General features: G+C 41.9%; 7 protein-coding genes and 3 non-coding genes across 10 annotated transcripts; 3 read left to right on the forward strand and 7 right to left on the reverse strand.

Moving 5' to 3' along the window:
• Positions 1-3,246: 3,246 nt before the first annotated feature.
• On the forward strand, positions 3,247-22,983 carry LOC132256160 (UNC93-like protein). The gene is made up of 8 exons (XM_059752397.1): positions 3,247-3,616; positions 7,444-7,869; positions 12,669-12,964; positions 13,749-13,983; positions 21,376-21,567; positions 22,135-22,364; positions 22,558-22,718; positions 22,788-22,983. The coding sequence occupies exons 2-8, from the start codon at positions 7,598-7,600 to the stop codon at positions 22,875-22,877; spliced, it is 1,476 nt and encodes a 491-aa protein (XP_059608380.1). The 5' UTR covers positions 3,247-3,616; positions 7,444-7,597; the 3' UTR covers positions 22,878-22,983.
• LOC132255453 (juvenile hormone acid O-methyltransferase-like) lies at positions 4,452-5,383 on the forward strand. Its single transcript, XM_059751498.1, has one exon. The coding sequence runs from the start codon at positions 4,497-4,499 to the stop codon at positions 5,343-5,345; it is 849 nt and encodes a 282-aa protein (XP_059607481.1). The 5' UTR covers positions 4,452-4,496; the 3' UTR covers positions 5,346-5,383.
• Positions 18,680-20,654, forward strand: LOC132256158 (medium-chain acyl-CoA ligase ACSF2, mitochondrial-like). The gene has a single exon (XM_059752395.1). It carries the CDS (start codon positions 18,693-18,695, stop codon positions 20,445-20,447), a length of 1,755 nt encoding a protein of 584 aa, XP_059608378.1. The 5' UTR covers positions 18,680-18,692; the 3' UTR covers positions 20,448-20,654.
• Positions 22,922-22,993, reverse strand: Trnaw-cca (transfer RNA tryptophan (anticodon CCA)). The gene has a single exon. It is a non-coding gene; the product is annotated as a tRNA-Trp (tRNA).
• Positions 22,994-23,182: 189 nt separating this feature from the next.
• Trnam-cau (transfer RNA methionine (anticodon CAU)) lies at positions 23,183-23,254 on the reverse strand. Its single transcript has one exon. It is a non-coding gene; the product is annotated as a tRNA-Met (tRNA).
• A 592-nt stretch (positions 23,255-23,846) lies between these two features.
• Positions 23,847-23,918, reverse strand: Trnam-cau (transfer RNA methionine (anticodon CAU)). The gene has a single exon. It is a non-coding gene; the product is annotated as a tRNA-Met (tRNA).
• Positions 23,919-24,030: 112 nt separating this feature from the next.
• On the reverse strand, positions 24,031-24,987 carry LOC132256164 (MICOS complex subunit Mic27). The gene is made up of 3 exons (XM_059752404.1): positions 24,917-24,987; positions 24,674-24,820; positions 24,031-24,616 (listed from the first exon to the last, which is right to left on the reverse strand). Exons 2-3 carry the CDS (start codon positions 24,811-24,813, stop codon positions 24,085-24,087), a joined length of 672 nt encoding a protein of 223 aa, XP_059608387.1. The 5' UTR covers positions 24,814-24,820; positions 24,917-24,987; the 3' UTR covers positions 24,031-24,084.
• Positions 24,988-25,211: 224 nt separating this feature from the next.
• LOC132256167 (CCAAT/enhancer-binding protein homolog 2-like) lies at positions 25,212-25,723 on the reverse strand. The gene has a single exon (XM_059752407.1). The coding sequence runs from the start codon at positions 25,608-25,610 to the stop codon at positions 25,299-25,301; it is 312 nt and encodes a 103-aa protein (XP_059608390.1). The 5' UTR covers positions 25,611-25,723; the 3' UTR covers positions 25,212-25,298.
• LOC132255879 (uncharacterized) lies at positions 25,628-26,859 on the reverse strand. The gene is made up of 2 exons (XM_059752050.1): positions 26,818-26,859; positions 25,628-26,753 (listed from the first exon to the last, which is right to left on the reverse strand). Exons 1-2 carry the CDS (start codon positions 26,857-26,859, stop codon positions 25,962-25,964), a joined length of 834 nt encoding a protein of 277 aa, XP_059608033.1. The 3' UTR covers positions 25,628-25,961.
• A 73-nt stretch (positions 26,860-26,932) lies between these two features.
• LOC132256165 (B9 domain-containing protein 1) lies at positions 26,933-27,670 on the reverse strand. The gene is made up of 2 exons (XM_059752405.1): positions 27,421-27,670; positions 26,933-27,355 (listed from the first exon to the last, which is right to left on the reverse strand). The coding sequence occupies exons 1-2, from the start codon at positions 27,665-27,667 to the stop codon at positions 27,027-27,029; spliced, it is 576 nt and encodes a 191-aa protein (XP_059608388.1). The 5' UTR covers positions 27,668-27,670; the 3' UTR covers positions 26,933-27,026.
• Between the last annotated feature and the right edge of the window lie 69 nt (positions 27,671-27,739).

Consider the following 27,739-nt stretch of genomic DNA (forward strand, 5'->3'; position numbering starts at 1 on the left):
TCACCCATTACAGCCTTTTCAGCCTTGCGTGAGGCTCAAGTGAACCCCTTTTCGGACGCTTTACGAGCTTTTTTGTCACTCACCTATAAATTGGAACTGATTCCATGGGGTTCGCACCCTGCGCTCCATTCAATGCAGACGTTGCATAAATTCAACTGAAAATGCACCATCTTTCAGAGTGTTTTGCAATTCATGAAATATTCAAAGGAAGTCATTCATCAATTTCACACAGATTATATTGTTGGTATTCAGTGACAGCACAAACATTCATTCATTCCTTCTTTCGCAGGTGCGAATTCTACACTTTTACTCCGATTGAGCTTATCATGACCAGGTGATTTCAATTCCTACCCTTTCACGGTGACCACAAGCCATGAAAAAGTGGCTCTTAAATAAACGTGAAGCCATAAAATAACGAGGAAAGCGACCAGGAATCACCGACAAACCATCAATTGACGTTACTGACCACTGAAAAATCATCACCGTAGATAAAATGCGCGAACAAATAATACATTAATCGTCTCTTGCATAGCAATATATTTCCCTTCCAGCTTCATTTTTCACAGCAATCCAGGGTGAAAGCCATGTATTTCTTCGGTGTGCAAAATGTGATTTAATTTTCCCATTTCAAAGTATTTTGCACCCCGTGAGTTCCCATGGCTTTCAATCCAAAATTGAATTCCTCATTGTTCACCACCCACGCTCGACATTGAGGCCAAATGATTAATTAAAATCTATCTTGAGCCCAAAAACTGAATGCCTGTCTTCATTATGTGAGAAAAAAAGGCACCTTTAGGGCCAAACGCAGCTCCGCTGAGTGCTTTTTCCGCGCCAAGACGGAGGGAAAAGTTGCTCGATTGGATGAACACAGTCGCACACACCAGTGTGCTGAGGAGGAAAAACAGGTGTTTGCAGAAAAAGTGTCAGACCGGAGAAGAGGAAAATCACATTGATAAGACTTAACAAGACTTTGCTTTTACGCCCCACGAAGATTTTTCCAATCGCTCTCAAATGCGACAACAAAGGAGATTTTTCGCTGCAAAGCGGCAATAATTGTGTAAATATTTTGCCTGAAAGCGCTCGGGAGCTTATGAAATTTCACCCATCGCGACTTAAGGCGAATGGTAGAAGCTCAAAGAAAAGTATAGTATTATTGATTGCTTGCTTATCTCACTCCAGTGCTAATATCATGCTGAAATGGCACCCGATTAGCCTTGGGGCTAAAGCCACTGAAGCGATAACTCCGCAGCAAGATGCGGAGGATTAAAGTGCATTAAAGTGAGGAATGTCCTGAGTAACTAAGTGATTTGTCTTCCTGGGTATCTTTGGGACATTTCCCAGGAATTAGTATGTTAAGATTTACTTCTCAGCGTATTTGCCATGCGATATTTGTCAGCACTGATTAACCACTTTCCATTGTTTCATGGCAGACAAACTATTTGCTCAAACAAATTGCACTGTGCCCACATCCCTCAGCATTATCTAGTCTCCGTCTGTTGCTATATTGCTGATTTCAGCCAACAATTAATGCCAAATGTGAACAAAAGGACAAAATGGCCTCCATTTGTTCCGGTATAAAAACACGAAATTGATTAATTTCAACCGCATAGAGTAAAAAAAAGCCATCGTTATGAAAAACTTCGCTCATCCACACACTTTGCTGCATTATGACAGTGATATATTGTGCGGAGATATTTAATTTTTGGTCATTTTGCCCTCATTCTATCACGTTATTTATCTCACAGTGTCAGCTAAATCGTAAATTATTGTGTTAGAGATTTATTTGTGTTTCATTTTTGGCAACGCCATAGACTTCCTGTTGCTTTTTCATGTTTGGCTTAAGGTTGCCAAAAGTTCGATCAGAGGACGAAGATTGCATATCCGAACTTACGATGGAATGATAGAAGTTTCATTGCGAACTTAATGGTCCTTAAGATTCACTTTCATGCAAAAAATCATAATATAAATATTACAACTCATCATTTGTATTTATAGTCTATAGAAAACACACTTTTTGCCTTGCTTTCAATGCTTCTATATTAAACATCTTCATTCCATTGTGAATTTCAATTGTTGACTTTTCTCTCTCCTGACAACTTAATTTATCATCTGCTCTAAACGGGTGTGTTTGAAAAGCATTTGTCCTCAATTATGTCTGCATTTAAAGCATTGTCGGAGCATTCTATGTGACCTCGTCATGTGTTTATGCATAATGTCTCATACATAACCAACTCATTTGCCCAAGAGTGCATACAAATAGTCGTTGTAACATGGAAATGCATTCATCATCAAAATTAGAGTGGCAAATCTCTTAAAAGTGCTCCTACTTGTTGCATCGCCACTAATTACGAGCTTTAAAACAATCCCAAAGTGAATACATAATGAGAATTGCAGAATTCAATTTGCAAGAGGTGTGAAAGAGAGGAAATTAAAGTTTTCGAGGCCACGAGCAACACGTTTTGAAAGATTTCCTCGCGCTTAGTCATTAATAAGGAACTCACTTTCAATTATTTTTATTAGTCCCAACAATTTTCTATCAATTAAACTCGTTTCAGCATTTCTTGAAAAACCGAGCTTTATCACTCACACTTTGACTAACGATCCTTGGCTCACAACTCAACAGTGCGATTATGAGCTCTTAATGAGACAGAGAAGAATTATCCAGGCAATTTTTCATACTCTTTCTCTCTAATTAATTTGGGCTTTGCCTGCTGAATAACAAAGAGTGTACATTTTTTATTTAACTTAATTGCCACTGAAAGCTGTGAAAAATAAGATTTTACAGATGTGTGTTATCTGTATTTTTCTCAAAATATATTTTGATAAAACTGCAATCTCTGAAAATGACGAAAATCATAAAAGATAATTTAAAAGGTTGGAATTCTCTTTCATTGTGGTGAAAGAGGAATTGAATATCTTTGGCGAGGTGCTTTGGCGTCTCATTATGGCCACCGTCATGGTGTGCTAATGTGGCAATTTGTGAAAATTGTGGGGAAAACTGGAGTAAGTTTTGCCCAGAATTTCTTAAAGCAATTTTCCATGTGAATTCACTTAATTGAAAGCGAACTTCTCCCTTGCGTCGTGTGTTGACGGTCAAATCATAAGATTACTCAACAGATTGAATAAACCCGTTTCCAGCGGCAATCGCGACCGAACACAGAGACGAGCGAATGAGAGAAACTATGCTTATTGATGGAATTAAACTATGATTTGCATTTCGTTGGTGTTGACGGAATGAGAGAGACTGGACTGAGATTGTTGGTTTCCATTGAGGAAGAAACTTTCAATTTACAGTCTTAAATTGACCGTGAGTGCAGTGCAACGTGCTGACAACATCCGCAGGAGTTGTTCGAAAGCTCTCAAACATCTTAAAAAATCTCCCAGTGCGAATCTCGTGAAAACCCCAAGTTGGCCATAGTTTTTGCGCAGTTTGTTTACCAAATCCATCCAGTGTTTTTATAACACTTTCTTAGTCATTTGTTAGGCATTCGGAGTGTGGTTTTTGACATTTTTCCTCATTGCAGAAGTGTGTAGAAAAAAAAATGCCGTTCAAGTGAAAGAGTGAGAAGGAATTTCACACTGAGAACGAACACAAAATCCTGAAAATTGCCAAGAGGTATAATTAAAAGTAACACCTTAACATTTGTAGCGCAATTTTCAACGTTTTCGCTCGGTAAAGTCAGTTGGTTGACACACTTTAGATTGCATTTCGACCCACGCTGAAACCTTCAGAAAGAAACACGACATGAGAAACTGCATCAATTTCCCGCTTTCGTTGTTATTATTATTATTATTCTGTTTCAAACTCATTTACACTTCTGAGGATTCAATGGATTTAATGATTCTGAGTTCGAGTTTCACTGCTTTTAATTGTGTTTATTATTTCGCTGAATACTTTGTGTTTCTCCTGTTAATATATTTAATAAATTTATATTAACCTAATACACTCATTAATTTAAAAATCATTAAGCACATGGTATTAAATATTGCGCAATTTGTTGATAGGAAATGTTATCAAATCGTAAAATGATAACAATCACGCAGCAGAATTAGGAAAAACTGTGGCAAATTATCTACTTTTCTCAGTTCACGTGCAATTGAGATTTTGTGTTTACACAAACATGAGTGTTAAGAGTAATTCAAAAGTTGGCCTTATTAAGATCCAAAAAGCTTTGAAGAGTCTAAAATCTCATAAGCATGAAAAAAATGACATTCACAGTCTTTTTCCTAAGGCATGTATTTAAATTAATTGATAATCTCTCACGTGTAGTTTTTCAATTTTTCAAAACTTCTCCCTTTGATAACAGTGTAAACTTATCATTACTCTCAATATTTTCTTATCTCACGCACTTTTCTTACACACATTTTAACTATTTCTCAAGACAGCTTAACTGCTCGTCTATGAAACACATGAAATTCCGCTATTCTCCTTAGCATTGCGTCAGTCACATTTGGTCTCTCAAGACGTTACGGCAAAGTATTCTGTGAAAGTTAAAATGTCTTTTGAAAATGCCAAAGCATATTCTGAGGGAAACAATTACACCAAAGTCTACACGAAAGTGCTCTTGGATGAGTTCTTCGACTGGATAGAGTGGCGAAAGGATGGAAAGGATTCGGTTTTGGATATCGGCAGCGGACCTGGAAACACAATTCGCGTGGCTTTGTATCCTCGATTGTCGTCCAACTTCTCCAGACTCGTGCTTTCGGACATCTCTGAGCCAATGGTTGAGCTGCAGAAGAGGGAATTTGCTGGAATTGGACGAGTTTCGTGCGAAGTTTTGGACATTGGAGTGGAAATTGATGGGAATTTGGCGAGAAAACTCGGAACTTTCGATCATGTGACGTCATTCTTCTGCTTGATGTGGATTAAGGATCAGCAGCAGGCCATGGACAACATCTATAGCCTTCTTAAGCCCGGTGGCGATTGCTTCCTCGTAATTGTGGCCGATTCTCCGGTTATCGATGCAATCTTGTCGGTTTGTGAGAAGCCTCGATGGAAGGAATATTTCACAGGATGGCAGGATTTCTACGTTTATCCTTACAGGATGCTTGACGAGGCCAAAGCCAAAGCATTGAAGTTCATGGAGAGATCAGGATTCGAGGATCTAAAAGCAGAATTCAGGCAAGATCCTTTCGAATTTGGCTCTGATAAGGCAAAAGAGAATTTCCTCAAATCAATGCCGAGTAAATTCGCCAAGAATGTTACAGCAGAAGAAGAGGAGGAAATCTTCCAAGAACGTCTTCAATACTTCGATCAATTTGTGCTTGGACAGTATCGAGATAATGCTGGGAGAATCGAAAAACCCAATACTTATTTGATTTTGTATGGAAAGAAGAATAAATGATCAAAGTGAAAAAAGTGTGCTTTAAAGGCATAACTTTCGCATCAAGATAACATTTTCCTGAGAAAATCTCAAGTATTTTGTCATCAAAAATCTTTGATATATTCTTGTCGTTGTATTTCTTCTCATAGAACTCTGAATGAGGGTGGCTTTCAGTTTTACGAGTGCAACGCAAACATAAAAGCCTTCATAAGGAATTCATTTCAGTGCGAGTAATTTCAATTACTTGCATAATATGGTTGAGTGAACTGTTGAGAATTGTCGACATTGTTGATGAAAGGACAACTTTTTATTAAAACAAGGAAAGCAAAAATCTGCATGCTTTGTGAATTAATGAACTTCTGCTTTTCCACAGTGAAAAGCTCCTAAACTGCTTTATACTGCCTTCACATTGCATTTTCTCGTGGAACTCTTCAACATATGACAATAAATCAGCAAAATAGGTCATTGCATTGTGATAATGATTGCGAGCAGGACTGAACAAACAGGCATGAGAAGAAGTTCACGTCGATGAGCAACAATAGGGTGTAGAAAAGTTTTCAAGGATGACAAACTTTCGCCAAAACATTATCGATATTCGCTACGTGACCTGCTTCGACAACTCCTTTGCCATCGTGGAGAGATTCATGAAAAATATAGCAAATCATTGAGCCATAATTCTCTTAAGGATACTTGATTGACAAGAGGTGTATAAGTTCGCTTCGTGAGACTTTTGGCACATGTCAACACACACTCAAACAGTGTCAAATTGGATCGAAAAGTGCCAATTGTTCAGCCATGACGTTATAGGTAATGCATATAAAAGCACACGACTTGGAAAAGCTCACGGGCATGGCATCCCTTCGTAGAGTTCCTTTAAGAAGTTTTCACAGTGTGTATAATGAGAAGTTTCGCAATTGGCCTTTGTTGCGGCAACAAGAAAACCCTCGAGGAAGAAAGCTGAGAAACGCAGGCATTTTCATAATAAAGTTTCTTTCACTTCACAATAAGCCACTGTTTGCTTCACGGATATAATTTCACCGAGGACTCCATGTTGTTGCTCTCATTCAGAGTGGATGCTTAAAGCTTAGTTAATGACCCCTTCATATGTATGAATCGGGGGACGAAAGGGAAATATTTGTGTAATTCATTTCATCCACTTTTTGCCCAACCGTGAGAACACAGGCTGTGCTTCCAGTGTTCCATAGACACACTTTAAAGACATGGAGCAGAATAAATTATTTCTTTGACTTTCGTCCCGTGCTTGGAGGGCAAAAGGGATGTCAATTGGAGATCCTGGGCACATTTCAACTCCCCGTGTGTCGCCATTCTGCACTTTTTTCCCATCCCTTGTGTTTTTTGCCCTCTTGAACTTGAGCATTTGGGATGTTTTATGGATGTGCACCCATAGAAAATGAAGAAGAATCCGAGCTGCTTCAGTGTCTAATAATCGAATGGCGCAAGAAGAAAAAAGAACTCTAACTTCTCTGTCCTTTTAGTGTGCACATGAAAAGCGAATCCTCGAAAGCTTTGATCAAATTTTAATTCTACATTTGACCGAAATTCAAGTTGACTCACTGACTTTCGACACTTGTGTCTCAAGGCGACCACGAGAAAATCCATAAAACATTCTCTTGCTGTATCTCAGCGGTACACGGAGATAAAACATAGACTATGTATAGAGAGCGAAAGTTGGCAAAAAGCTGCTGCAAAACTGATGGTTGTTAATCTCTCTTGGTGAATCCTCATCCATTCCTTTGTTGCCGCTCCTCGTCCAGAATCTCCACATTGTCACGGAGATTCTGGTGAAATTTTCCAGCGTCATAACGATCCATCAAGAATGAAACTTTATTAGATGTACATTTTGTAGTTTTCTCTCTCTCAGTGTCCTTCGCATCCCATTTTCAGCACTTTTTTGCCATCCACTCCGAGAGTTAGTGCGGGTCTTCCAATTGCTCTCACCATAATGTCTGTGATGTGGGGCTGTTCGGAGATGTGGCATTGTGTGCTTGAGACGAGGTTCCTCTCTTCGACTCTGAAGGATGAAATAATTTATGAGCACAATTACTGGCGTGTCCCTGCAAATTTTCATCATTTTCAATCTCCACCATCTCCTTTGCAGGGCTCGTGAGGGTGCCATCAGGAAGCGACGCGAGGGGCCATCAGGCGAGAAAGGGTCCATCACATCCAGGGGTGGGAGGACAGAGTCACGTGTGCCAGTCGATTTCAAGAGCCGCCCATCCACTCTCGGTGCCCAGTAAAAAGAGGCCATCAAAATGCCATCTAGAGAATTGAGCGATCCACCAAATGGAGTCGCAAGTCGTGACGAGCATTCAGAGACAGGCCTGTCGCCCCACGAGAACCTCCGCATTATCAAGAATGTGATAATTCTGGGCTTCGCCTTTATGGTGCACTTTACAGCCTTTCACGGCACCTCCAATCTGCAGAGCTCCGTCAACTCGGACGCCTCCCTGGGCACCTTCACCCTGGCCGCCATCTACGGCTCCCTCATCCTCTCCAACATCTTCCTGCCCGCGGCGGTCATTAGGTGAGTCTGGCCAATCCGAATTTCACACCCTTGCCGCCATCAAGCGTGAACGGAGGTTCGAAGCGACGAAGAGAGCACACTTTGCGAGAATTCAAATTCCAACAGAGAGATCGAGAGAATGCCAATGAATTCGATGCTTTTCGCCATCTCTCTTGCAACCTCTTCTGCTCCAGTGTAACTGATGGCAGTGGGAATAATCTCTGGGGCAGAATAAATGGGGATGATTTACGGCAGAGGGATAAAGCCCTCACCTGCAGCTCTCAGTGTTATGACTGAAGCACTTCTTCACTCTTTAAGTGCTTTAACTCAGTGAAATGTATCAACATTTATTCTGTACAATCACACGTAAAATTCATGACTAATTCAGGTATCTTGCAGAACTTCTTGGTTCAATTGTGTGGAGCAATGGGTTCTTAAGAGTTGAAGAGCTTTTTGATGGATTTGGAGATGTCGATGGGGAATGGAAATGGGAATGTTAAATAATTCTAATGGATTAGTAATAAGCCATCTCCAACTTATTTCCCAAGAGCCATTATCTGCTTCCGACTCTTCCGAGTGGTTATTTGCTCTCTGAAACTTTAAACTTCACCTACTCTTGGAATTTCCCAACAATCGATTTGAAAGTTTAAAGCCACGCGAGAGTGTCCAAGAGTGAGTGGGAATGCCAGAGTGCAGTAACCTTCAATCGTGCGAGGGTCACGAGAGATTACTGACCTGTCGCCGAAGCGCACAAAAGTGCAGAAATCCATTCACCAAGTCCAGGGAATCAAGCATGAGTTGCTGATCATCTGCATATTTTCGCTCGTGACCGGCAAAACATCTCTTTGACCACACTTACTTGAGATGTCTTCCGGCATTCGACACTTCAATGCAATTCCAGCAATTCGAACGAGCTCGAATATTTATCATTTTAATTGAAATTCCCAAGGGTGACCGTTGTAATGCCGGAAGCAATTGCGAGGGATGATTTACGAGCTCTTTGTCTTGTGAATCTACTGAAAAATTTACAGCCAGAGCGAAGAATTAATTTAGGGGAATTCCACCGTTCTTCCCTTGTCTGATAATTTGATTAAGGATTAAGTCCCTCAGTGGGATTTGAGTGATATATTCGCGAGGGAGCAAAAGATATTGGGGATTGTTTGAAAATTGGAAGAAGGAGCTTTTAACAGTCACGGTAAATAAAAGCTTCCAACACGATTCTCCTTCGAACAATGAGTCTCACACGTGTTCAAGTGGTTTGCTTTTCTTCTCCCATTTCTCTGGCGCATTCAATGTAAAGCTCAGGTGACTTTAATTCTTACCCAAACGAGCTTTTAAATCATTGTGACCTGAGGCAGACATAAAGTGTGACTTTTTATTTTACAACGAAGAATTCTCTCCCTTAAAGCTCAACCACAATTCCATTAATACTGATTCCATCCAGCGAAGGAAGCCACCCGGGACGTTTTGCACGCCTCCTCATGAATAATTTCATCTTTCTGTGTATATACTGAAGTACACGATTTTCCTTGGTAGATTCCATTCGGGATTGTTCTATTAAAAATTCACACACACACACCTCAAGTCCGCGTCTTTGGACACCTTTTGCGTGCTCTCACGCAGAAAATAATTGTCTTTCTCAGCACGCACTTGGGATGGCCTAAAGAGGTAGGAAATCGATAGACAAAATGTCACATTAGTCGCCGATTGACGTGCTGAATTGCGCTCAGGAGGAGGTTTCAGGGCCAGAAATAAACACAAGCAAGAGTGTGAGTGAGGTCAGGAAGTTAATTTTAGATTCGCCATTTTGCAGAAGAAGCCCTTCTTCAGGGGTGCGCGCTGGAGGGACAAGGAAAAAAAGGCGTGAAAAAGGGCAGTAATCTCCATAAAAATACACCATCGCATCATGAACTTTGGAAGGAGCTTCCATTACTTGCAGTTCAATAGACTCGAAAGCCTGCTGAGAACTTCTCCTCGTCCCGACTAGCAAAACTTCCTGCCCGGAGATTTGGGTGAACTTTTATGGGATATTTTCCTGGTAAACACACCTACACGTGGAGAGCTTTCACGCTCCACAGGAGTTGATAGGATGTCTTCAGCACTTGTGGATTGAGGTGGAATTTTCCGTCCAGCCAAATTGATTGGACTATCAATTAAAGTACATCCTGACACTGCGCTGCAGGGCCCTTGATTGATTGCCCCGGCGCACAAATGGGCCACCTGAAATCTCCATGGCACCACAACTTGATAAACATGTCCAGATAAAGTCATTATTTCAGCTTTAGCCCAGCGCCTCAGTCTGCATAAATCACCATAAATTCATCAATACACGCACTCTCATCAATTCCATGAGAAATTCACGAGCGGAAAGCTTCACATCACCCCGAGGACAAATAAAATTTCACGCGATAAAAGAAAGCTCATTTAACGCAAAATCACTCGACGATTGCACGGTTTTTCTGCCAACGCGCCCAAAATGCCTCCGGAGTGGTGATAAAAAAGATGCCCAAACAACGAATTATATTGATGAGAAAACAAATATTTTTTATCGATATTCGCTTTTTATTGCTTTTATGGACTCTTCTTTCATTGGGAATTAATCGTTTTTAGTCCATTCGGAAGACATAAATCACATTTTGATATTATTGTTATACGATTGCGATGGCAAGCCAAAATTACCGCCGATTTTCATTGTCATTCCACACAGTCTGCAAATACCAGAGAAATTGCATTTCAAATTAAGTCACTTTTCATCTCAATTGCCAAAAAGCCAAAATTGACCATGTAAATTGCTAAACACTTTGCTCAATTTGGCTCAACTCCATAATATGTTGAACTATTAAGCTGGGCACTGGAGCAAAGGGGAAAATTACTAATCGATTTTTGAACAAAAGATTGACGCTCTAGCCAAACTTGCCTGTGAGAAATACAATTGGAAATTTAATATGCCTTTTAAGCTTAAACTTGATTTTGATTGAATTCTCACAAAGTCAATGGTTTAAATTCAGTAATCATTTTCCCCCTTGCATTGGAGCTTCTCCAGAAAGAGAACGTGAAGCATTAGGAACCAAGAAACTACTCTTGAACTTACGCTGTTGCTCTAAATCTAAATCCAACGAATCTGCCAAGGGAATATTTTCATCTGAAATGAAAGCCCCTTATCGCTTTTCCCTATCATCCCATCAAATATCAGGCAAAACACCCCACATTAGATGGGTAGACTGTGCAAATTGCTGATATATCTCACTTTAATTTTACACAGCATCGCGTCACAGGCAGCGAGGCTGTTCGATAAGCCACCAATGAGGGGGAAAGTGTTGATGAAAAATGTAAAGAATATGCAAAACTATTTCCATTTTCTATATGCTTCCGTGGTGGCTTCAAAGTCGGGACGTGTACACATATATTGAATTTCTAAGGGAGGGTTTGCTGTTGTTTCCGTGTATTCACACCCCCGGAAAGTATTGTTTATCAACGGCTGGCAATGGTGAGTTTTGCCAGCACGCTAAAGACGAGATTTCGGCACGAACTGAGGAGTTTTAGCGTCACTTTAAAGAGGGTTTATATGGTACATAAAATGATGGGTTTACTTAAGGCATCTTTACAACACTTTTGCATTCTGGATGGGATTAATTCTAAAGGTTATATAACGCCGAGCTTTTATCGTCGGGAGAGCAATTTATAAAAGTTAAAAGTATATCAATTACTAAATTGATAAAAGAAGGATTTTTTCTTTCTTCTTCAGGGGTAAATATGAAGGAAGATTGCAAAAATAACTTTTCCCTCTGCACGAGAGTGGTCTAGAAAATTGCAATAAAATATTTAACGATGTCTGAGAAATGGAGAAGTTCTGTCATAAATGTCAGCAAATTTACAGCAAACTTTCCCCATATGCATGGCAAGGAATTTCTCACTTTTCCACTGCCAGAGAAGAAATAATTTTCACACGAATTGTCTGTGGTTTTCTTCGTAAAGTCTCTTGTCAGTGCTTTTAGTTAACATTTTGGCTGCCGACCAAAGTCTAAAGGAGAAGCCTTGGAAGAAGTTTCTGAGAAATTATGCATAAAAATACTAAAATAAATTATCTCTTCCGAGTGGTGACAATTTCTCACGATATAACTCAAGATGTCTGTTGCTAAGGAAAATTCAACTTTACACATTCATTTCAATTCAATTCGCTCATATCTTAAATTGGTAGCACTCGAAGTGGGTGATTGGCTTTTGAAATCAAAAATCCTTTGACACACCGAAGCAGTGACGGAGAATACCCACTCTTGTCGCATGAGTTTTAATTAATTAGCGAGACAATCAAGCGTCTGACGTAAGCCATAAATTCCAATGAATCTCCTCCACTCTTGCTCGACACCATCCATTCCAATCGTCAGTGCACAAATGCCACCAGGGAGCTTTTCATTGCATTGCAGCGTGATTAATTACTCCACCGGAGACTGAACAATAAATTTTATAGTGCAATGATAAAGAGATTATTGAATCAATTCTGCCAATTTCTGAAGCACTGCCAATGGGAAACTTTTAATTGATCTCACACAAAATCTCATCAATCTCAAGTGCAATTTTCCTCAAATATCGCAGACAGGTTGCACAAAATATAATCAGTGGTAATGAAATGAAATAAAGGGGTGCTTTTATCGATTGAATTTCATAGTATTCAGTCACTGAACTTTTCGAGAGATCTGAACGGGGAAAGAGAACACTATAATAAACAGAGTTATAAATAGAGAAGCTAAATTTTGCGGTGAGAATCCTGAAGTGTTTCTGTCATTGCATGTGATTTATTTTGGCATCTGCATTTTCCACAGATGGCTCGGCTGCAAATGGACCATCGCGCTCTCCTTCGTGGCCTACATGCCCTTCATCGCTGCCCAGTTCTATCCGCGGGCCTACACTCTCCTGCCCGCCGGCCTGGCCGTGGGCTTCGGCGGTGGTCTGCTGTGGTGTGCCAAGTGCACCTATCTCACCGTCGTGGCGGAGTCCTTCACACGCTTCGGCGGTCGCAATGACAAGAAGAGCGACGTGGCCGTGGTGCGCTTCTTCGGGCTGTTCTTCGTCTTCTACCAAATGGCACAAGTGTGGGGCAACCTGATTTCGTCCTCAGGTAAGTGTCCCAGCGAGACCATGAACATGTCACTCCTTCACGCCACGTCAGCTCCCGAAAGTCACGAGGCCAACAGGCGGAATTCCCACGACACAGAGTCATTTTCTCGACACTCCGCTGGGATGAGTCAATTACAATTGTGCTCCTGCGTGAGTAGTAAATTGAAATGTGCGCCGTGATGCTGACGAGCGAGGGTGTGAAAATGAGAAACACGTCCAAATTACTTTTCTACCTCCATTCTTCTTCATCTCAAACTGTTATACTTTCGCTGTACAAGGAAGTCGCGGCGAGAGAGTGTGAAAAATTGGTATTAATATTGAAGAGCACGTTTGTAGGTCTCCTCAAAGCTCCCAAACCATCTAAGACTGTGATGAAAATGTCTCACAAAGCGGATAGACTCGCGTGTTTTCAGCACACAAATCTTACAGTACAGACAGAAAATGATATAAATTGTAATTTCCAAATATCTTATTTCCTACCACGTATGTTTCTTAAAATACACACCTTTAGACTTCATGAAAATCTCAACTCGCTCATCAAAACACTTTATTGAATCCCCCACCCATCAATACTCTGTGGCAAACGTGAAATCTATTTAAATTGTATGAAAGCGCATGAAGCCCTAGAATTCCATCACGATTCATCAGCGTGGAAATTCCAGAGAAATCCCCAAACTATCATTGGCATTTGCAATCTTCAGCTTCCTTCTGTTCGTCTGATAAGTTTCCTGATGAGCTGCCGTGCTCCACATACTAATGATATATGTGTTTCATCTCCTCGGCAGTTCTCACCCACTTGACTGGTTCGTCTGGCCACTCTAGTCCGGCTAATTCGTCTCACCTGCGGGATGTGGCGGCAATTTGCGGCAGCAACTACTGCCCAAGCACAGTGAGCGCCATGGAGAACGCGAATCTGCGTCCGCCTGAGCCTTGGCATATCCACATCCTCTCCGGCATCTTTCTGGCTTGCATGCTCACGGCCTGTCTGGCGGTGGCGTTTGGAGTGGATCCCCTGACAAGGTAAATTAATTCTCCAGTCTCGCTCCCTCGAGAGCGCCGAGAGTGTCGTCGCTTGAGGATTTTCCTGTCAATTTACTTCCCACACCCTCTCTCCGACTTCCTCTCATGGTCAACACTTCCGCACCGCTATCTAGATTCCACAGATGAAAGTCGTCCATTAGGAAAATTGCACAGGATTTCCCGTGATTTTCCGAGTGTGTAACACTTACACACGATACGATAAGCAAGCAATTATTAGTGCGCATTCTGTTGAAGAAGTGCAAAGAGAAAGTTAGATGAATATTTCATATGATCTTCCTTTGCCTGGAAACTTCATTTATAAACTTATTTGCACTGTGCAGAATATGCAAGATTCTGCATAAAGTAATTTAATGTGGTATGAACATTTGATTGGAATCACTCCAAGTGGAATTTGCCTTCATCAACAGACTTCTCGGCTGATTATGTGCTGAGAATCGTGTGATATAAAATTTATCAGAATGAGAAAGCATAAGAAAACAGATGAAAATATGTCGTCTTCATATCTACCACATGTGTTTTGTGGGATTCTATCTTTGATGTTAGTAGCTAAACGTTCAATACAGTGAGTTTCATAACACTAACGTTAGCAAATAGAGAATACGAAGCAATGCAACAGTATCAAATAAAGTCAAATAAGCCAGGAAACTAAACAAGGAAGAGCAAAGTCAATTTCTTCAAAGTGGAAATGGGAGAAATCGTACTTCTTCACACTTTTTGCACATGCGATTCTACAACACAAAAGTATTTGCTTTCAAACAACATCAAGCAGATTCAAACTGCATCATCGCTCATTTTACTTGCAGAAGCACACTTCACAGTAGTAAAAACCACTTCATGCGTCCCTTTTACATTTTGGCATGCATTTATTATGCAAAATATGCCACGTTGTGCGCAATGGCAGTTATTTGATTTGCTCAGGAAATAATTCAGCAGCTAAGCTTGGGATTATCGCACAGATTCGTGTAAATGCTGTTTTGTTTGCCATTTTACGAGAAAATATTGCCGTGAATTGGTTACAAATGCGGATCAATTCAAAATTTACTGACACACACGCGCGCGGGGGTGCAAAAAGATGCGATAGGCAGTGTTGCTTGTTGTACATTACACGCAGTCAGGAAACTTTCGCTATATTGCAAACTTGACTGGGTTATAAATCAGGCTTCAAGGGATATATGTGTTTGTGTGTGTGTGGGTGTGTGTGTGGTGATATGAGATGGTGTGAATAGGCTTTTGATGGCGGGCGGGCGGCAAGAAAAAAGGTGGCGCGCACAGAGGGTAGAAAAATAAGACGGGCTAATACTCACTCGCACACCATTAATATAAATTCTGCCGCAACGCCACTTTTCCATCAGGCACTCACGGTGCCTCGGAAGCACATGGAAAAGCTCCCAACATCCCGACGCGAGACGAGAGATCCCGCAGAGCTTTCCCACGGCGCCCTGACACGCCTTTCGGTAAATGCTTCTGGTGTAAACAGGATAAACAGAGCGTGACTTGCTTCTAACAAACGCAAGCAAGCGAGAATATAGAGCTCTTCGCCAAGGGGTGGATCGCTTCATTGGCTTATCAATAATTATCGTCATTTCTAAATAGAAGAAATTCGCACTTAGCCACGCTATTCTCAACATTTCTCCGCAATCCATTCATGACAATTCTTGAGCCCCTTTTGCAATGCTTCGCAGACATACAAGCCCCTCAACACACACTTCGAAGATGGTTAGAAATTAAGTGATGTCTGTTCTCATTGTCATTCTTCATTTCCACAATCTATTGTCTCATCGCACTGTGCAAACGCAACAGAAGGAGCGTCGGAAACTTTGGACAATTCTCACAAGTCCAACAACAACTCTGCAAACATTGAATTCTCCAGTCTCTGATCAAGTGATTGTGGCACACTTTTTCGGTCTGTACAAACACTTTCAGACACAGAAAATTCACTGGACTTTCGCAAAAGCACGCAAAGAAACTGGATAAAGTTATATTTACAAGTTTCCTTTCAGATAACTGGTAAAATGCACTCAATGTGGCTTTAGTTAGATTGAGAATATCAAGAGCTTGAGTGAGATTGACATGGTAATTAAAGTAACTTTAATTGCTTTATTTGAACAAAGCTTATTAATTATAATGCTTTGTCAAAGAAGGTATTTTGAATATTATAAGCTTATTTTGAAGACGGAACAACAACATCATCTTGTGTATAACAAACATAATCTCACATGTTCCAATCGACAAACTCTATAATTATAGGATTTCTCTTTTGCTCTTATGTAAAATGCCAATCGCACTCATTTTACCTTCCAAAAAGCTCTCTGGGAGCTTTTTGTCTTTAGTCGAAGGCATGCAAATGACAGTCGCAAGGAGCCAATTAGTGTTATAACTAAACTTTTCAACACACTTATTGAACATCATCATTTTGGCATTAAACTTCTTCCTCGCAACGCGTGCAAAACTTTTCCCTTCTACAACAGATAAACGAAGAAAATGCTGAAAAATGTTTAAAGTTCCCTCTAGACATTCTCATATCAACTGGAAATGAATGGCCACGACACAACAGACGTTGTTTAGCGCGTCTGGGGTGTTGATATAATGAGATAATAAATGAATAATTTAATTTTACGACCTACAATGTATTGTTTCCCAGCCTGCGAGTGCCTTTTTTGTTCCCGCGCGCCCATGAAGGAAAGGCAGACGCTGTCATTTGAATGGAATTTAATAAACGCTAACTCTATATAATTTTGAATCAATGGACGTTTCAGTAAATTAATTCAATAAATTTTCTTTAAGCAATGAGACTTTTAAGCAACCTTCTTGGGCTGAAGTTTAGACACAACATGTGTTTACGGGAGTGTCATAAAACAGTCGTAACTTTGCCATTCTCTGGCGGGCTAAAGTTTGTCGTTTGAGAATTTATGGTTCTTTTCATTAAATTCAATTCCTTCAGCACTGGATCATTTTTGAGGTTGGATTAGAACATTTTAAAGCACTTTCTTCCCATAAATATTTCTCACAAACTGTGTCTCTCTCTCTCTATCGAGGGAAAAAAGTGTGAAGAAAGAATTTCCCTTCTTTCACAAATATGGACGAATGTGAAGAAATGAGCACAGTTTCCATCATCATACTTTCCATTCAAACTTTCCTCACAATTGTATCCACGTTGTCATAATTAAGTTGAGACGCGTCGGAGCAAAATGCACAACCAGAAGAAATTGGAATAACTTGATGATTTTCTTGTGCTCATAAAATGAGATTATTTCGTGTGTGTTGAATTTGCAGCCCGCATGAGGAGAAATGCCGCACAAAAAGTGGAACATTGAGGGTTGTGGAGGAGAAATTGCTTAGGCCACTAATGGACGTGAAGGACCTCAACTTTCCCCAATGACCCATTATGGGGAAAAAGTTACTTTCTCCGCCCAAACTATTGTTGAAATGCCTCTCGAGTCCGTCGAGGCGAGAGATGGACTTTTTGCAGTGACTCCAGAACACATTAAACATTTAATTTATTGGATAAGTGTCTTTTGTCACTCTCTTAGGCGTAATTGGATGAAAAAAATCGTGATTAAAATGCCTCTCAGCGTCAAGACACATTTGCAAATTCAGAGAATTGATGGTGAAATTGAAAATAAGCAGTAGAAAATACGCAATGTCCACTGAAAATGTCAAAGAAGCATTAATTTTTTACATTTTTAGATCATTACAATGATTAGAAGACTGTCTTGAGAATATATAGACCTCCTTCAAGTCCCCTGCCAAGCAGTAAGTTTTTTTCCAGCTTGATAATGGCAGGAGAAATTGAAATAAGGATTCCTCCTCTGGCGTGATGAACGAGGAAAATCTCACAATTTCCATTGTTTAACACCACAGAAGTTGTGAACGAAGGGAGAAAAAAAACTGCGAAAGAAAGAAATTCCCTTATTTCTCTCAATGTCCACATATATAATAACTTTTTCTCCCACTGCAAAATGTATATTAAAGGGAGGAATTTCTTATTAGGCACTGCCGAGTAATGTCTCAACAGTGCGCTTTGGAATAATAGAGAAAAATCTCTCTGAGAAATTCTCCGTTTTTGCCCACCATCATCGCCCTTTGTTGATAGTCTTCAGTGTATCGCAATTTCCGAGGGAAAAATTGATTTTTCCTCCTGAGAGGATTTAAAAATGCTTTGAAGTTTTCAACATCAAGAAGCTCTTGCTCTCTTACACTGTCCTTTGTAAATTGCAATACTTTGATGAGGTCTTCTTGTCCATTTGAGCAGACGTTGTTGTCAAATGCCAGCAGAAATTTTCAATCTCCCCGGAATTGCCATCTTATATAGTCTAAATGTGTCTTCATCTTGATGAAAGTGCTGCTGATTCGTCTTTTTCCACAGGCGTGGATGATAAAAGAAATTTTCCCTAATGTCCTCAACTATTCGTGAGTCTAAATGTCTCGCAGTTTCCTCCTTCTTTCCCACCCCCATTCTTGCGAGATAGTCAGTTTCCCTTTTCCTCAAGGCGCTGAATCTCTAACGCAGCTCATCTTTAAGATGTGAGAGTTTAAAGCCATGTTCAACTGCAACGCTTGCGCTGTCTTATCTAATTGAAATTCAATAGTACATTAAGTAGTATTGTGATAAGATAAGTCAACTCAGTGAAGTCTGGAGATAGATTTCTGTTATCATCTCATTAGTCAGTGGCAAAACAAGCAGCAAAATGGTGATCTCAAGTCTTCGCAATTCACTAAAACTCATCAAACTACCCCAATTTGTGGCATCGATTCGGGAAAAGAGCACAACAGCCAGTGAATTGAGCTACTTCCACAACAACGGATCGCAGCCACTGATTTACCGAACGATAGGTCAAGAATTGCGCAGAGTGGCAAGTGAATATGGGGATCTTGAGGCGATTGTTGCGCCTGAGGAGCAGAAGAGACTGACTTTCGACCAAATCAGGACCGAAGCTGACAATTTGGCAGCTGGATTCATTGACTTGGGCCTTCAGAGAGGCGATCGTGTGGCACTTTTGGCTCCGAATGTAATCTCTTGGCCGATAATCTTCTTCGCAGCTGCCAGAGCTGGATTGATTCTTGTCGCTCTGAATCCAGCTTTTGAGCCATCTGAGTTGGAGTATTGCCTGCAAAAGGTCGGCGTGAAAGCTCTGGTAACGAGTGAAATCTTCCGAAATCGACCTTTCTACGAAATCTTACAGCAGATTCTTCCAGAACTACAAGAGTCATCTTTCGGAAAGCTGTCCTGCGAGAAAATTCCCTCACTTACCCACGTTATCATGGACACGAGGTGTGATTTGAGAGGTGTGCTCAAACTGAGTGATGTTGCATCGAGAGCTTCAACAGATCGAGTCGAAAAGATTGAGAGTATTCAGAACACCATCAGTCCGGACAGTGGTTGCAGTATTCTGTTCTCTTCAGGCACAACTGGTAGGCCTAAAGCGGCTCTCCTGAAGCACCTAGCTTTCATCAACAATGGCGCCAAAGTGGGAAGAAACATGAAGGTGTTTAAGAAGAGGATTTGTGTTCCAACGCCATTCTTCCACGTTTACGGTGCCATAACATCGATCACACTGGGTCTAATGAACCAAGCAACTATAGTTCTTCCATCGCCAGTCTACAACGTTGAGAAAACCTTATTGACAATCAGAGATCACAACTGTTCTGTTATCTACGGCACACCGACGATGCATATTGACTTGGTGCGGAAGCAGAGAGAGATGAAATTGGATGTCAAAGTCGATTTAGCGCTCGTCGGTGGTGCTTTATGTCCACCCCAGGTCATGGAAGATCTCACAAATGTACTGGGCGTCAAAGTGACGAGGAATGTTTATGGAACAACAGAAAACTCCTCTGTCAGCTTCGGCAAGTATAAGGACGGCGAAGTGCTGGATGATAAGGAGTCAGTTGGGCAAGTTCATGACCACGTGGAGGCAAAAGTCGTCGATCAGGAGGGCAACATGGTGCCATTTGGTGATCCTGGAGAGCTCTGTGTTCGTGGCTACTTCACCATGATTCGCTACTGGGGCGATGAGGAAAAGACGAAGGAGATTCTAGGTCACGACGGATGGCTCAAGACCGGCGATCAGTTCATCCTGCAGCCAAATGGATACGGAAAAGTTGTCGGCAGACTCAAGGACATGATTATTCGGGGTGGAGAGAATGTCTTCCCCAAGGAGATCGAGAACCTCTTGGCAACTTCCCCAAAGATCGCTGAGGTTTACATCGTCGGCGTGCCCGATGAGCGACTTGGCGAGGAGCTTTGCGCTTTCGTTAAACTCCGTGATGGGAATCTGAGCTACACAATTGATGAACTTAAGGAGTTTTGTCGCGGAAAGATTGCGTACTTCAAGATTCCTCGATACTTGAGGATCATCGAGGAATTTCCCAAAACTGTGTCGGGAAAGATACAAAAATTCAAGCTTCAGGAGCAGTTTAAAGTTGATTGTAGTGGGAAATAGGTAAAAAGGAATAAATTGACTGAGATTTAATATGATTCCAAAGGGAAATTCATTGAAAAGTGTTTTGAAGTCAAAGAATCATAAAATTCTCTTCGTTCTGATTGATAAATATAAGATGAATTAGCAATTAAATTTCTCAATGGAACAAATAAACAGAAGTTTGTTCATAATTTAGTGGGTTAAAAGTTCCGAAAGTGACTTTGAAAATATATACGAATGGAATTAATGAATTTCTTACTCGTAAATATGTCATGGTTTTTCTCGTCTGCAACGAAGTGTCTTTGAAAAAGTGTAGCATCAGTATTATAAATGAATTGTCGGGTACGTGCACTTTTCCCACATCTTCATCAAGTGTTTTTTTTTGTCCCCTTTTGCCTGACAAAATTTACACCCTGAAAGTAATGCTTACCCTCGACCGTCCTCTGGGGATGATGAGAACGATGCGCGCGTGTTTCAGGATGCCAAGAAGGCCAATTTCGTGGTTTTCTGCATAAACTCACTCGCCCCCTCGCCCCATCCCATTCCCCAACGTGCTATTTATCAACTCCCACAGAGTTGGAGTTCCAGTTGAAAGTGCCAACGCAACGCCACAAATTCACCACAAATGCACCACTGCCTCATATTTTCTACGTGCTCGCGCGGTTGACAAAATGCTCTACAGGGCGGTGTTGATTCTGCAGAAAATTACCTTTCCTACCCAGAGAGACACGTTGGGAATTATACGTTTCGCCGAATGCATGATGCTTACCTAGAAATATTAAGCACGTTCTTGTGCAGATCCGCTGAGAATATATTGAATGTGTGGCACAAACAATGCTGCGCTGCAGTGCAATAAGTCTCCTTAATAGAATAGAATAGAATAGAATATGTTTATTTATCGCTCAAGTATACAAAGTTTTTGTGAGCGTAGGACTTGAATTTTTTCCAGATACGAGAAAAAGCGTCGCGGTGCCGGACTTTCGGGCTTAAAGCTCTTGGCTGTGACGCTGAGACAACTCAAGGAGAGATATCAGTTGCTCTTGCTGCCCATCACGGCCTTCATTGGTGCCGAACAGGCTTTCATCGCGGTGGACTTCACGGCATCCTTCGTGGCCTGTGGCTGGGGAATCTCCAATATTGGGTGAGGATGCAATTATCTCTGCAATGCACACATAAAACGATTACAATTTAGCAATGAACGGTTGATGCGCGATTTATGCTTTTTGACTATGGGTGCAATTATTATTGGAATATGTTCAATTGAACTCACAGTGTAGCAAAATTCATTCCAATTAAACCATAGCAATGTGATTTGTATTTTAATTAATCTCTGGGAAAGCCAAAAATTTGAAATTTTGAAATTCACTCCACGTTTTCACCCAACCTTTCATGTGTATTAAATATTCATTATTTTTGTTCCTATTTCATAAGCTTTTCTTTCAATTTTTTAAAATCTTCCTCTTAAGAAAATTAATAGAAGAAAAGCTTACCATTTTTTTGCTCTTCTTTTTGCGATATCTTGCAAGAAAGCAATAGTAAACATGTCCATAGACTATTGTTGAGCGTCTGCAATACTTCTTAGTGTATTTCTGCTCCAAATCGCATGCTAATCCAGAGAGAGTGTCATTGAGAAAAACCGTCAGAGCGAAAAATGTCCCCTCCTTTCCCCACCTTCCCCTAAAGACAACCCCTCTTTTTCACCCCACAGATACGCGATGATCTTCTTCGGCGTGGCCAATGCCGTCGGCTCCGCTCTGGCTGGCGCCCTCACCAAGATCACCGGTCGCCTTCCGGTGCTGCTCGGGAATCTCGTGCTGCACTCCAGCCTCATCTTCTGGATGCAATTCTGGCGCCCCGAAGCCTCATCAGGCCTCGTGTACTGCCTCATGGCGGCCGTTTGGGGCCTCGCGGATGGCGTGTGGCTGGTGCAAGTCAACGGTGAGTGTTTGAGGAGACTGTCTTGAGAACTGGAAGCACTTCCCCATCGTTGAGCTAGGGGAGGGTTCTCAGAACTGGAAGGAATCCTTCCAGTCCGCTGGAAGGATTCGATGTTTCCCCTCTCTCGAAGGGGAAGAGGGTAGTTTTCTCAACTAAGAACAGTTTTTAGCACAAGTCTTTTCTGTGTCTTCAGCCCTTAGCGGAATTCTGTTTCCCGGCAAGGAAGAAGCCGCCTTCAGCAATTTCCGTCTCTGGGAAGCCACGGGATCAGTTGTGACATACTCTTTGAGTCCCTATCTTTGCTCCAGGACGAAACTTTACATGCTACTTGTGCTAATGTTTGTCGGCATGACGGTAAGCATTTCTCATGGGGATTTTCTGGTGAATTTCTCCACTAAACACTCCATTTTTCCGTCTCTGTAGGGCTTCGGGACAATCGAAGTGATGGAGAGGAGACAGAAGAAAAATCCACCCAATGAGAAATCCTTCGAACTGGTCGCTGGGAGTGAATAAAATGGCAAAAATACTCATGGAAAAAGAATAAAAAAAAAGAAGCTTGACCCCGACGTGATTTGAACACGCAACCTTCTGATCTGGAGTCAGACGCGCTACCGTTGCGCCACGGAGTCGTACAAAGTCATATGCTTCGTGCAAACACTTGCTTAGGCGCATGGTGAAATGAGAACAAAATCGAATGTCATTTTTTCACAGCATTCTATGCAAAAATACCACATTTTTCCGCCTCAGTTGAATCATCACCAATTGACTCTGTGTTGCAGAGTGTGCAAAAAATATCTGTGGCAGGAAAAAAAAAGAATTAGCAGAGCGTAGTTTCGATCTACGGACCTCTGGGTTATGGGCCCAGCACGCTTCCACTGCGCCACTCTGCTCTTGAGTGCTCCTGAGCAAATGTCATACTCATCATTATACGACTTCATTTCACACCAAAGTCACTTTTAACGAATTTCACAGCGATTGCATCACATCCAAACGACATATAATATATTCTAATGAGATTCTTTAAATGTTTGAGTATGTTTCAAGTGAATTTTATGCTTATTTCGGCCATTTGAGATGGTTTTATGATTTCCTCATGCCGTGACTATTCTCAGAATGCATCCGGAAAACTCTCCGAAAGTCGGTTTGTGTCTCGTCTTTCGACACAGTGGCGTAGTTTGCATTTGTAAGTACTTTTATGGTACATTAAGGACAATTTAATTCAGATTATTTTCTTCCAATCAACACTAAATCGTCAGATACTTCAAACAATTCAAGTAGACAAATTACCTCCGACAGATATATTTATAAATCATATTCATATCATCTCTACGCCACTGACGTAGGGCTTAAAATGACTTTCATTATATTAGGCTCTCCCAAAATACGAATCCTTTTTACATTTGGCATTTTATAGATGATTAATTCATGATTTTCATAAAAAATCCCATAATAAAAGGATGAAAAGAAAGTGAGTATAAAAATTAGCAGAGCGTAGTTTCGATCTACGGACCTCTGGGTTATGGGCCCAGCACGCTTCCACTGCGCCACTCTGCTTATGCCCATTGCCGGCAAACTTTCTACCTTTGCTACAGAGCATTAATCCCATAAATAAAATCACAAATAAATTGAATATTTGGCAAATTACCTAATAAAACACCACTTATTCGCATACACGGCGCTTCATTGACTACAAATTTACAATTTCATCTCTTCCGAAGGCTCACTTCTCGGGGAAAACTGCCTTCCACGCTGAACTGGCCAGACCTGACAGGCTCTCTTTCACCTCATCCACACTCGTGGGGATCTTGGGCAGACTTATCTGCTCATCTCCCGGTTTCACGCCATAGATGAAGTTCACAGCAATGGTAGAGTACTTCTTCGCCTCCGTCAGGGCTTCCTGGGTCACCTTCTCAGCCTCCTTGGGATAGCAGACGGCGGCAATGGCTCCAGCGCCGATCGAGCCATAGAACAGACGCCGGAAGATGCCTCCGCGCAGACCAAAGATGAATCCAGTCAGTCCACCAATGGCCACAGCTCCAATCCTTGGGATGGTGTTCTGCTCCTCGTTCAAGTAGTTCCGGATGAAGATTGTCTGATCCTTGGCGTGCTCATAAGCATCGGCGAACTGCTTCTTGTTGTCACTCACCACACGGACAGCCTGACAAGCCTCCACGCGCACTGCCCGGATCACAGACTCAATATCGGACTTGTAAGAAGTGGAAGAACCTTCCGGATGCTTGCAAGGCTCCTTTCTGCAAACAAAATCTGTGAATCTACACGTGATTTAGATACATTCTCGATCATATTACTTGACTTGGTCATGAAGGGACTCGTAGAGTGGCAGTTCAGATGGTTTGCAGATCAGTGGCGAGGAGAGTTTGTCCACTTTGGGAGTCTCACTCTGTGCAGGACTCCCAGGCGAGGCGGCGACAGGAACAGCCGCAAACATAATGCAGCTGAAAGCACACAATGTGCAGAATACGTGTTACTGATCAGTAAATCTGTAGTATCAATAATTTTCAAAGATATTCATTGAAAAATGAAGGAATTACCTGGATTTTCTGCGGAATTGTGCAATTCGCCCTGACAGCTATGGTTTACCACAATTCCTCACCAGGGGCGCAGTCGTCGCATTGGAGATATTTACATAAATTTCATGTTTTCATGCAAGGACGATCTTATGGGTGACCGTGACCAAGGATCTGGATTTGCTCCTCGAATCTTGCCTTATTTGTTAGAATCACTTCCATTCGTCATCATATGTAATATTGCTTTGAGATAGAATTGCTGAAAAATGCTAAAAACCCTTCGAGAAATTGACTCAAATGACACCAAAAACTTCCCAGATTTAATGAACGTATGAATTTAATGATTTCCACAAAGTGTTAATTTACAATCTTAAGCCTAAGACAATCCTTTCGTCCTTCCGGGAATTCACTCTTCGTCACTGTCATCGTCACTGCTGAGCAATTCCTTCAGATTCACGTTGTTGTTGTTCTTGGCTCTGGCCTGGGCGATGAAGAGCTCCTTGAGCAGCTTCAGCTTCTTCTTCAAGTTGACAATCTCATTCTCCAGCACTCTGTTCTCCACCCGCAGATTCTCCACTCGCTTGTGAGTCTCAATGGTGTTTTGCTTGGTCTTCTCGCGACTCTTCTTCACTGCCTGATTGTTCCTCTCTCTTTTCTTGCGATAATCCTCGTCGAACTCGTTCACCACGGCCTTTGTGTTCTTCTTCTTCGACGGCATCTTCTGTATCTTTCTACTTTTCACACTTTTACACTGAATTCTCTGCGGTTTCAGGAGGAAATTTGCTTCCTGCGCACTTATTTCACAATATTCTAAATTGTTATGACAAGTGACGTCACATCCCAGCTGAACCGACCCACACTAAAACGCCCCACAAAAGCATTAGAAATCTTGTATTTCTATCAAGTTTCAATAATGTTTCAATCGTTTCAATACAATTCAAATCTAAATCTATCATTATGTTATTATTTATTTGTATAATGTTTATAATTCCATAATTTCTCATAATTAAATCCGAAGAAGAAATTTACAGTGGAGTGATTTGATCAAACTATCAAATAAAATTATCTTTCAATTAGTGCAATTTCCTCGCTCGCACGCCATGTTGACGGGATTGAAGAATGATTCTTCCGGACACTGAATCACGTGTAAATTCAACTCATGATCGCACAGCAGATATGACGTGCAGTCCAGGGAGTTGACGAACATTCCCTGAGCAATGCAATCATTGCCCGGCGGAAGAGTTGACTGATCTCCTCCAGTGATCTGACGACACTCGTTGTTGATGAAGTGTTCAGAAGCTCCGCAACGATAGAGTCCTGGATAGAGCACTCTCTGGCCGTCTTCGCGTGTCTCCGCCTTGCACACGTAGAAGATATTGGGATTCCCCGGCCACGGTGCCCGATCGCCTACATTCTCACACCGATACTGGTGCTCTCGACACACGTGATGATCGATTGTGATGGAGCAGTCACCAGTTTCCACCGAGTATGCATAATTCCCACCGCACTCCACATTGATTGCGCCGAAACTGTTGCCACTTTGGTAGCACATGTGGTAGACCTGGCAGTCGTAAGGATCAGGAAAGATACCGGCCGAAGTGCAGACGAAGTTCCTCTCGTGGCCAATTGGATTGCACGGTCCCGAGGCATTTGAGCACGAGCCGGCGTTCACGTTGCAGAAGAAGCCGCCACCCGTGTCACACTCCTCAATTGGAATCGTGAGCCACTCCCCATCAACTGGCACGCATACCGCAACGACACTGCAACTGTAGCAGATGATGCCCTCCGTTTGGCGATCCTCGCACAGATTCGTCTCGAACGGTCTGATCTGGCTCAGTTGCCAAGTCATCACGAGAGTCACCTTCGAGGAGGCAATTTATTGCGATAAATCAGAAGTGGGATAAGACAGAGAGAGAGAAACTTACTGAGAATATGATGAGGAGCAAAACAGCCACAACTTCCGCCATTTCTCGACTATGAACCCACACGGAATGACTCCGAGCACTTCCCTTCCCCAACTGACCACTCGATAATCGTCACACGGAAGGAATTCAGCCGAACAAGATTCCTGATAGTGATTGATGGCAAGGTGACAATGATAAGGCAAACAGTGAATAATTGGGCCAATGTATTTTCAATGGCAACTCCACTCCAAGTGCAGAGCTTCGCTGCCGCGCGTCAGCACGTCGAAGGATGCCTGGAGGTGACCATAGGACTCTGTGTGGATGCCCTTTGTGCGATTCCCACTCGCCAGGACCGAGGGATCCCGCAATTCAGGCGCCCAATCTGTGATCCATGCCATGATTTGGGTGCACAAGTCCATGGGTTTTGGCGTGACAATCGGAGCCTGAATCTTCCGGTGTTTCCCCCTCTCTGGCAGCGGAATGTGTAGCCTGGCGTAGCCTCGACAGACTTCTGTGCCCCACAAATTACTTCCCCAGAAACTGACGACAATTTGAGGCCCTGGAAGTCAAGATAATCTGAGAATTAGCTCACTTATACACCGTAAATTTGGGTAATTCACTCACATCCAAAGGGATTAGTGGATTTGTACGTAAACTCCAGTGGCATGTTGAAGGAGATCTCCTGGAATCGTTGTCTCGAAGCTGAACAACTCTGCGTTATTCCAGTCCTCGCTCCAGACACCAATTCCCAGTCAGGACCGGCCAGAATCTCATACCTACAGTACACAGCTTTACTATCACATCCCAGCGGCAGGAAGACACTCTCCAGCTGCCCGAAAACACTCAAGTGGAAGTGCTTCTCAAAATCCATCCTTCCAGCCTCGCGCTCACTTGTTTACGCGCCAATCGTTGCCATGCACACGCGCTGCCATACCGACACTGG

The sequence above is a fragment of the Phlebotomus argentipes genome, unplaced genomic scaffold, assembly GCF_947086385.1.
Source record: "Phlebotomus argentipes unplaced genomic scaffold, Phlebotomus argentipes genome assembly contig_5, whole genome shotgun sequence".
Lineage (NCBI taxonomy): Eukaryota > Metazoa > Arthropoda > Insecta > Diptera > Psychodidae > Phlebotomus > Phlebotomus argentipes.

What these genes read in the sequence shown, in the direction of transcription:
- LOC132256160 (XM_059752397.1), top strand. Translation starts at nt 7,598, where the DNA reads ATGCCATCTAGAGAATTGAGCGATCCACCAAATGGAGTCGCAAGTCGT. An exon ending in GGAGTGGATCCCCTGACAAG is followed by an intron (nt 13,984 to 21,375) that starts GTAAATTAATTC and finishes AATTTTTTCCAG; the next exon opens with ATACGAGAAAAAGCGTCGCG. An exon ending in GTGGCTGGTGCAAGTCAACG is followed by an intron (nt 22,365 to 22,557) that starts GTGAGTGTTTGA and finishes CTGTGTCTTCAG; the next exon opens with CCCTTAGCGGAATTCTGTTT.
- LOC132256165 (XM_059752405.1), bottom strand. Translation starts at nt 27,667, where the DNA reads ATGGATTTTGAGAAGCACTTCCACTTGAGTGTTTTCGGGCAGCTGGAG. An exon ending in ATCCACTAATCCCTTTGGAT is followed by an intron (nt 27,356 to 27,420) that starts GTGAGTGAATTA and finishes CTTGACTTCCAG; the next exon opens with GGCCTCAAATTGTCGTCAGT.
- LOC132256167 (XM_059752407.1), bottom strand. Translation starts at nt 25,610, where the DNA reads ATGCCGTCGAAGAAGAAGAACACAAAGGCCGTGGTGAACGAGTTCGAC.
- LOC132255879 (XM_059752050.1), bottom strand. Translation starts at nt 26,859, where the DNA reads ATGGCGGAAGTTGTGGCTGTTTTGCTCCTCATCATATTCTCA. An exon ending in TGCTCCTCATCATATTCTCA is followed by an intron (nt 26,754 to 26,817) that starts GTAAGTTTCTCT and finishes GCCTCCTCGAAG; the next exon opens with GTGACTCTCGTGATGACTTG.
- LOC132256158 (XM_059752395.1), top strand. Translation starts at nt 18,693, where the DNA reads ATGGTGATCTCAAGTCTTCGCAATTCACTAAAACTCATCAAACTACCC.
- LOC132256164 (XM_059752404.1), bottom strand. Translation starts at nt 24,813, where the DNA reads ATGTTTGCGGCTGTTCCTGTCGCCGCCTCGCCTGGGAGTCCTGCACAG. An exon ending in TCCCTTCATGACCAAGTCAA is followed by an intron (nt 24,617 to 24,673) that starts GTAATATGATCG and finishes TTTTGTTTGCAG; the next exon opens with AAAGGAGCCTTGCAAGCATC.
- LOC132255453 (XM_059751498.1), top strand. Translation starts at nt 4,497, where the DNA reads ATGTCTTTTGAAAATGCCAAAGCATATTCTGAGGGAAACAATTACACC.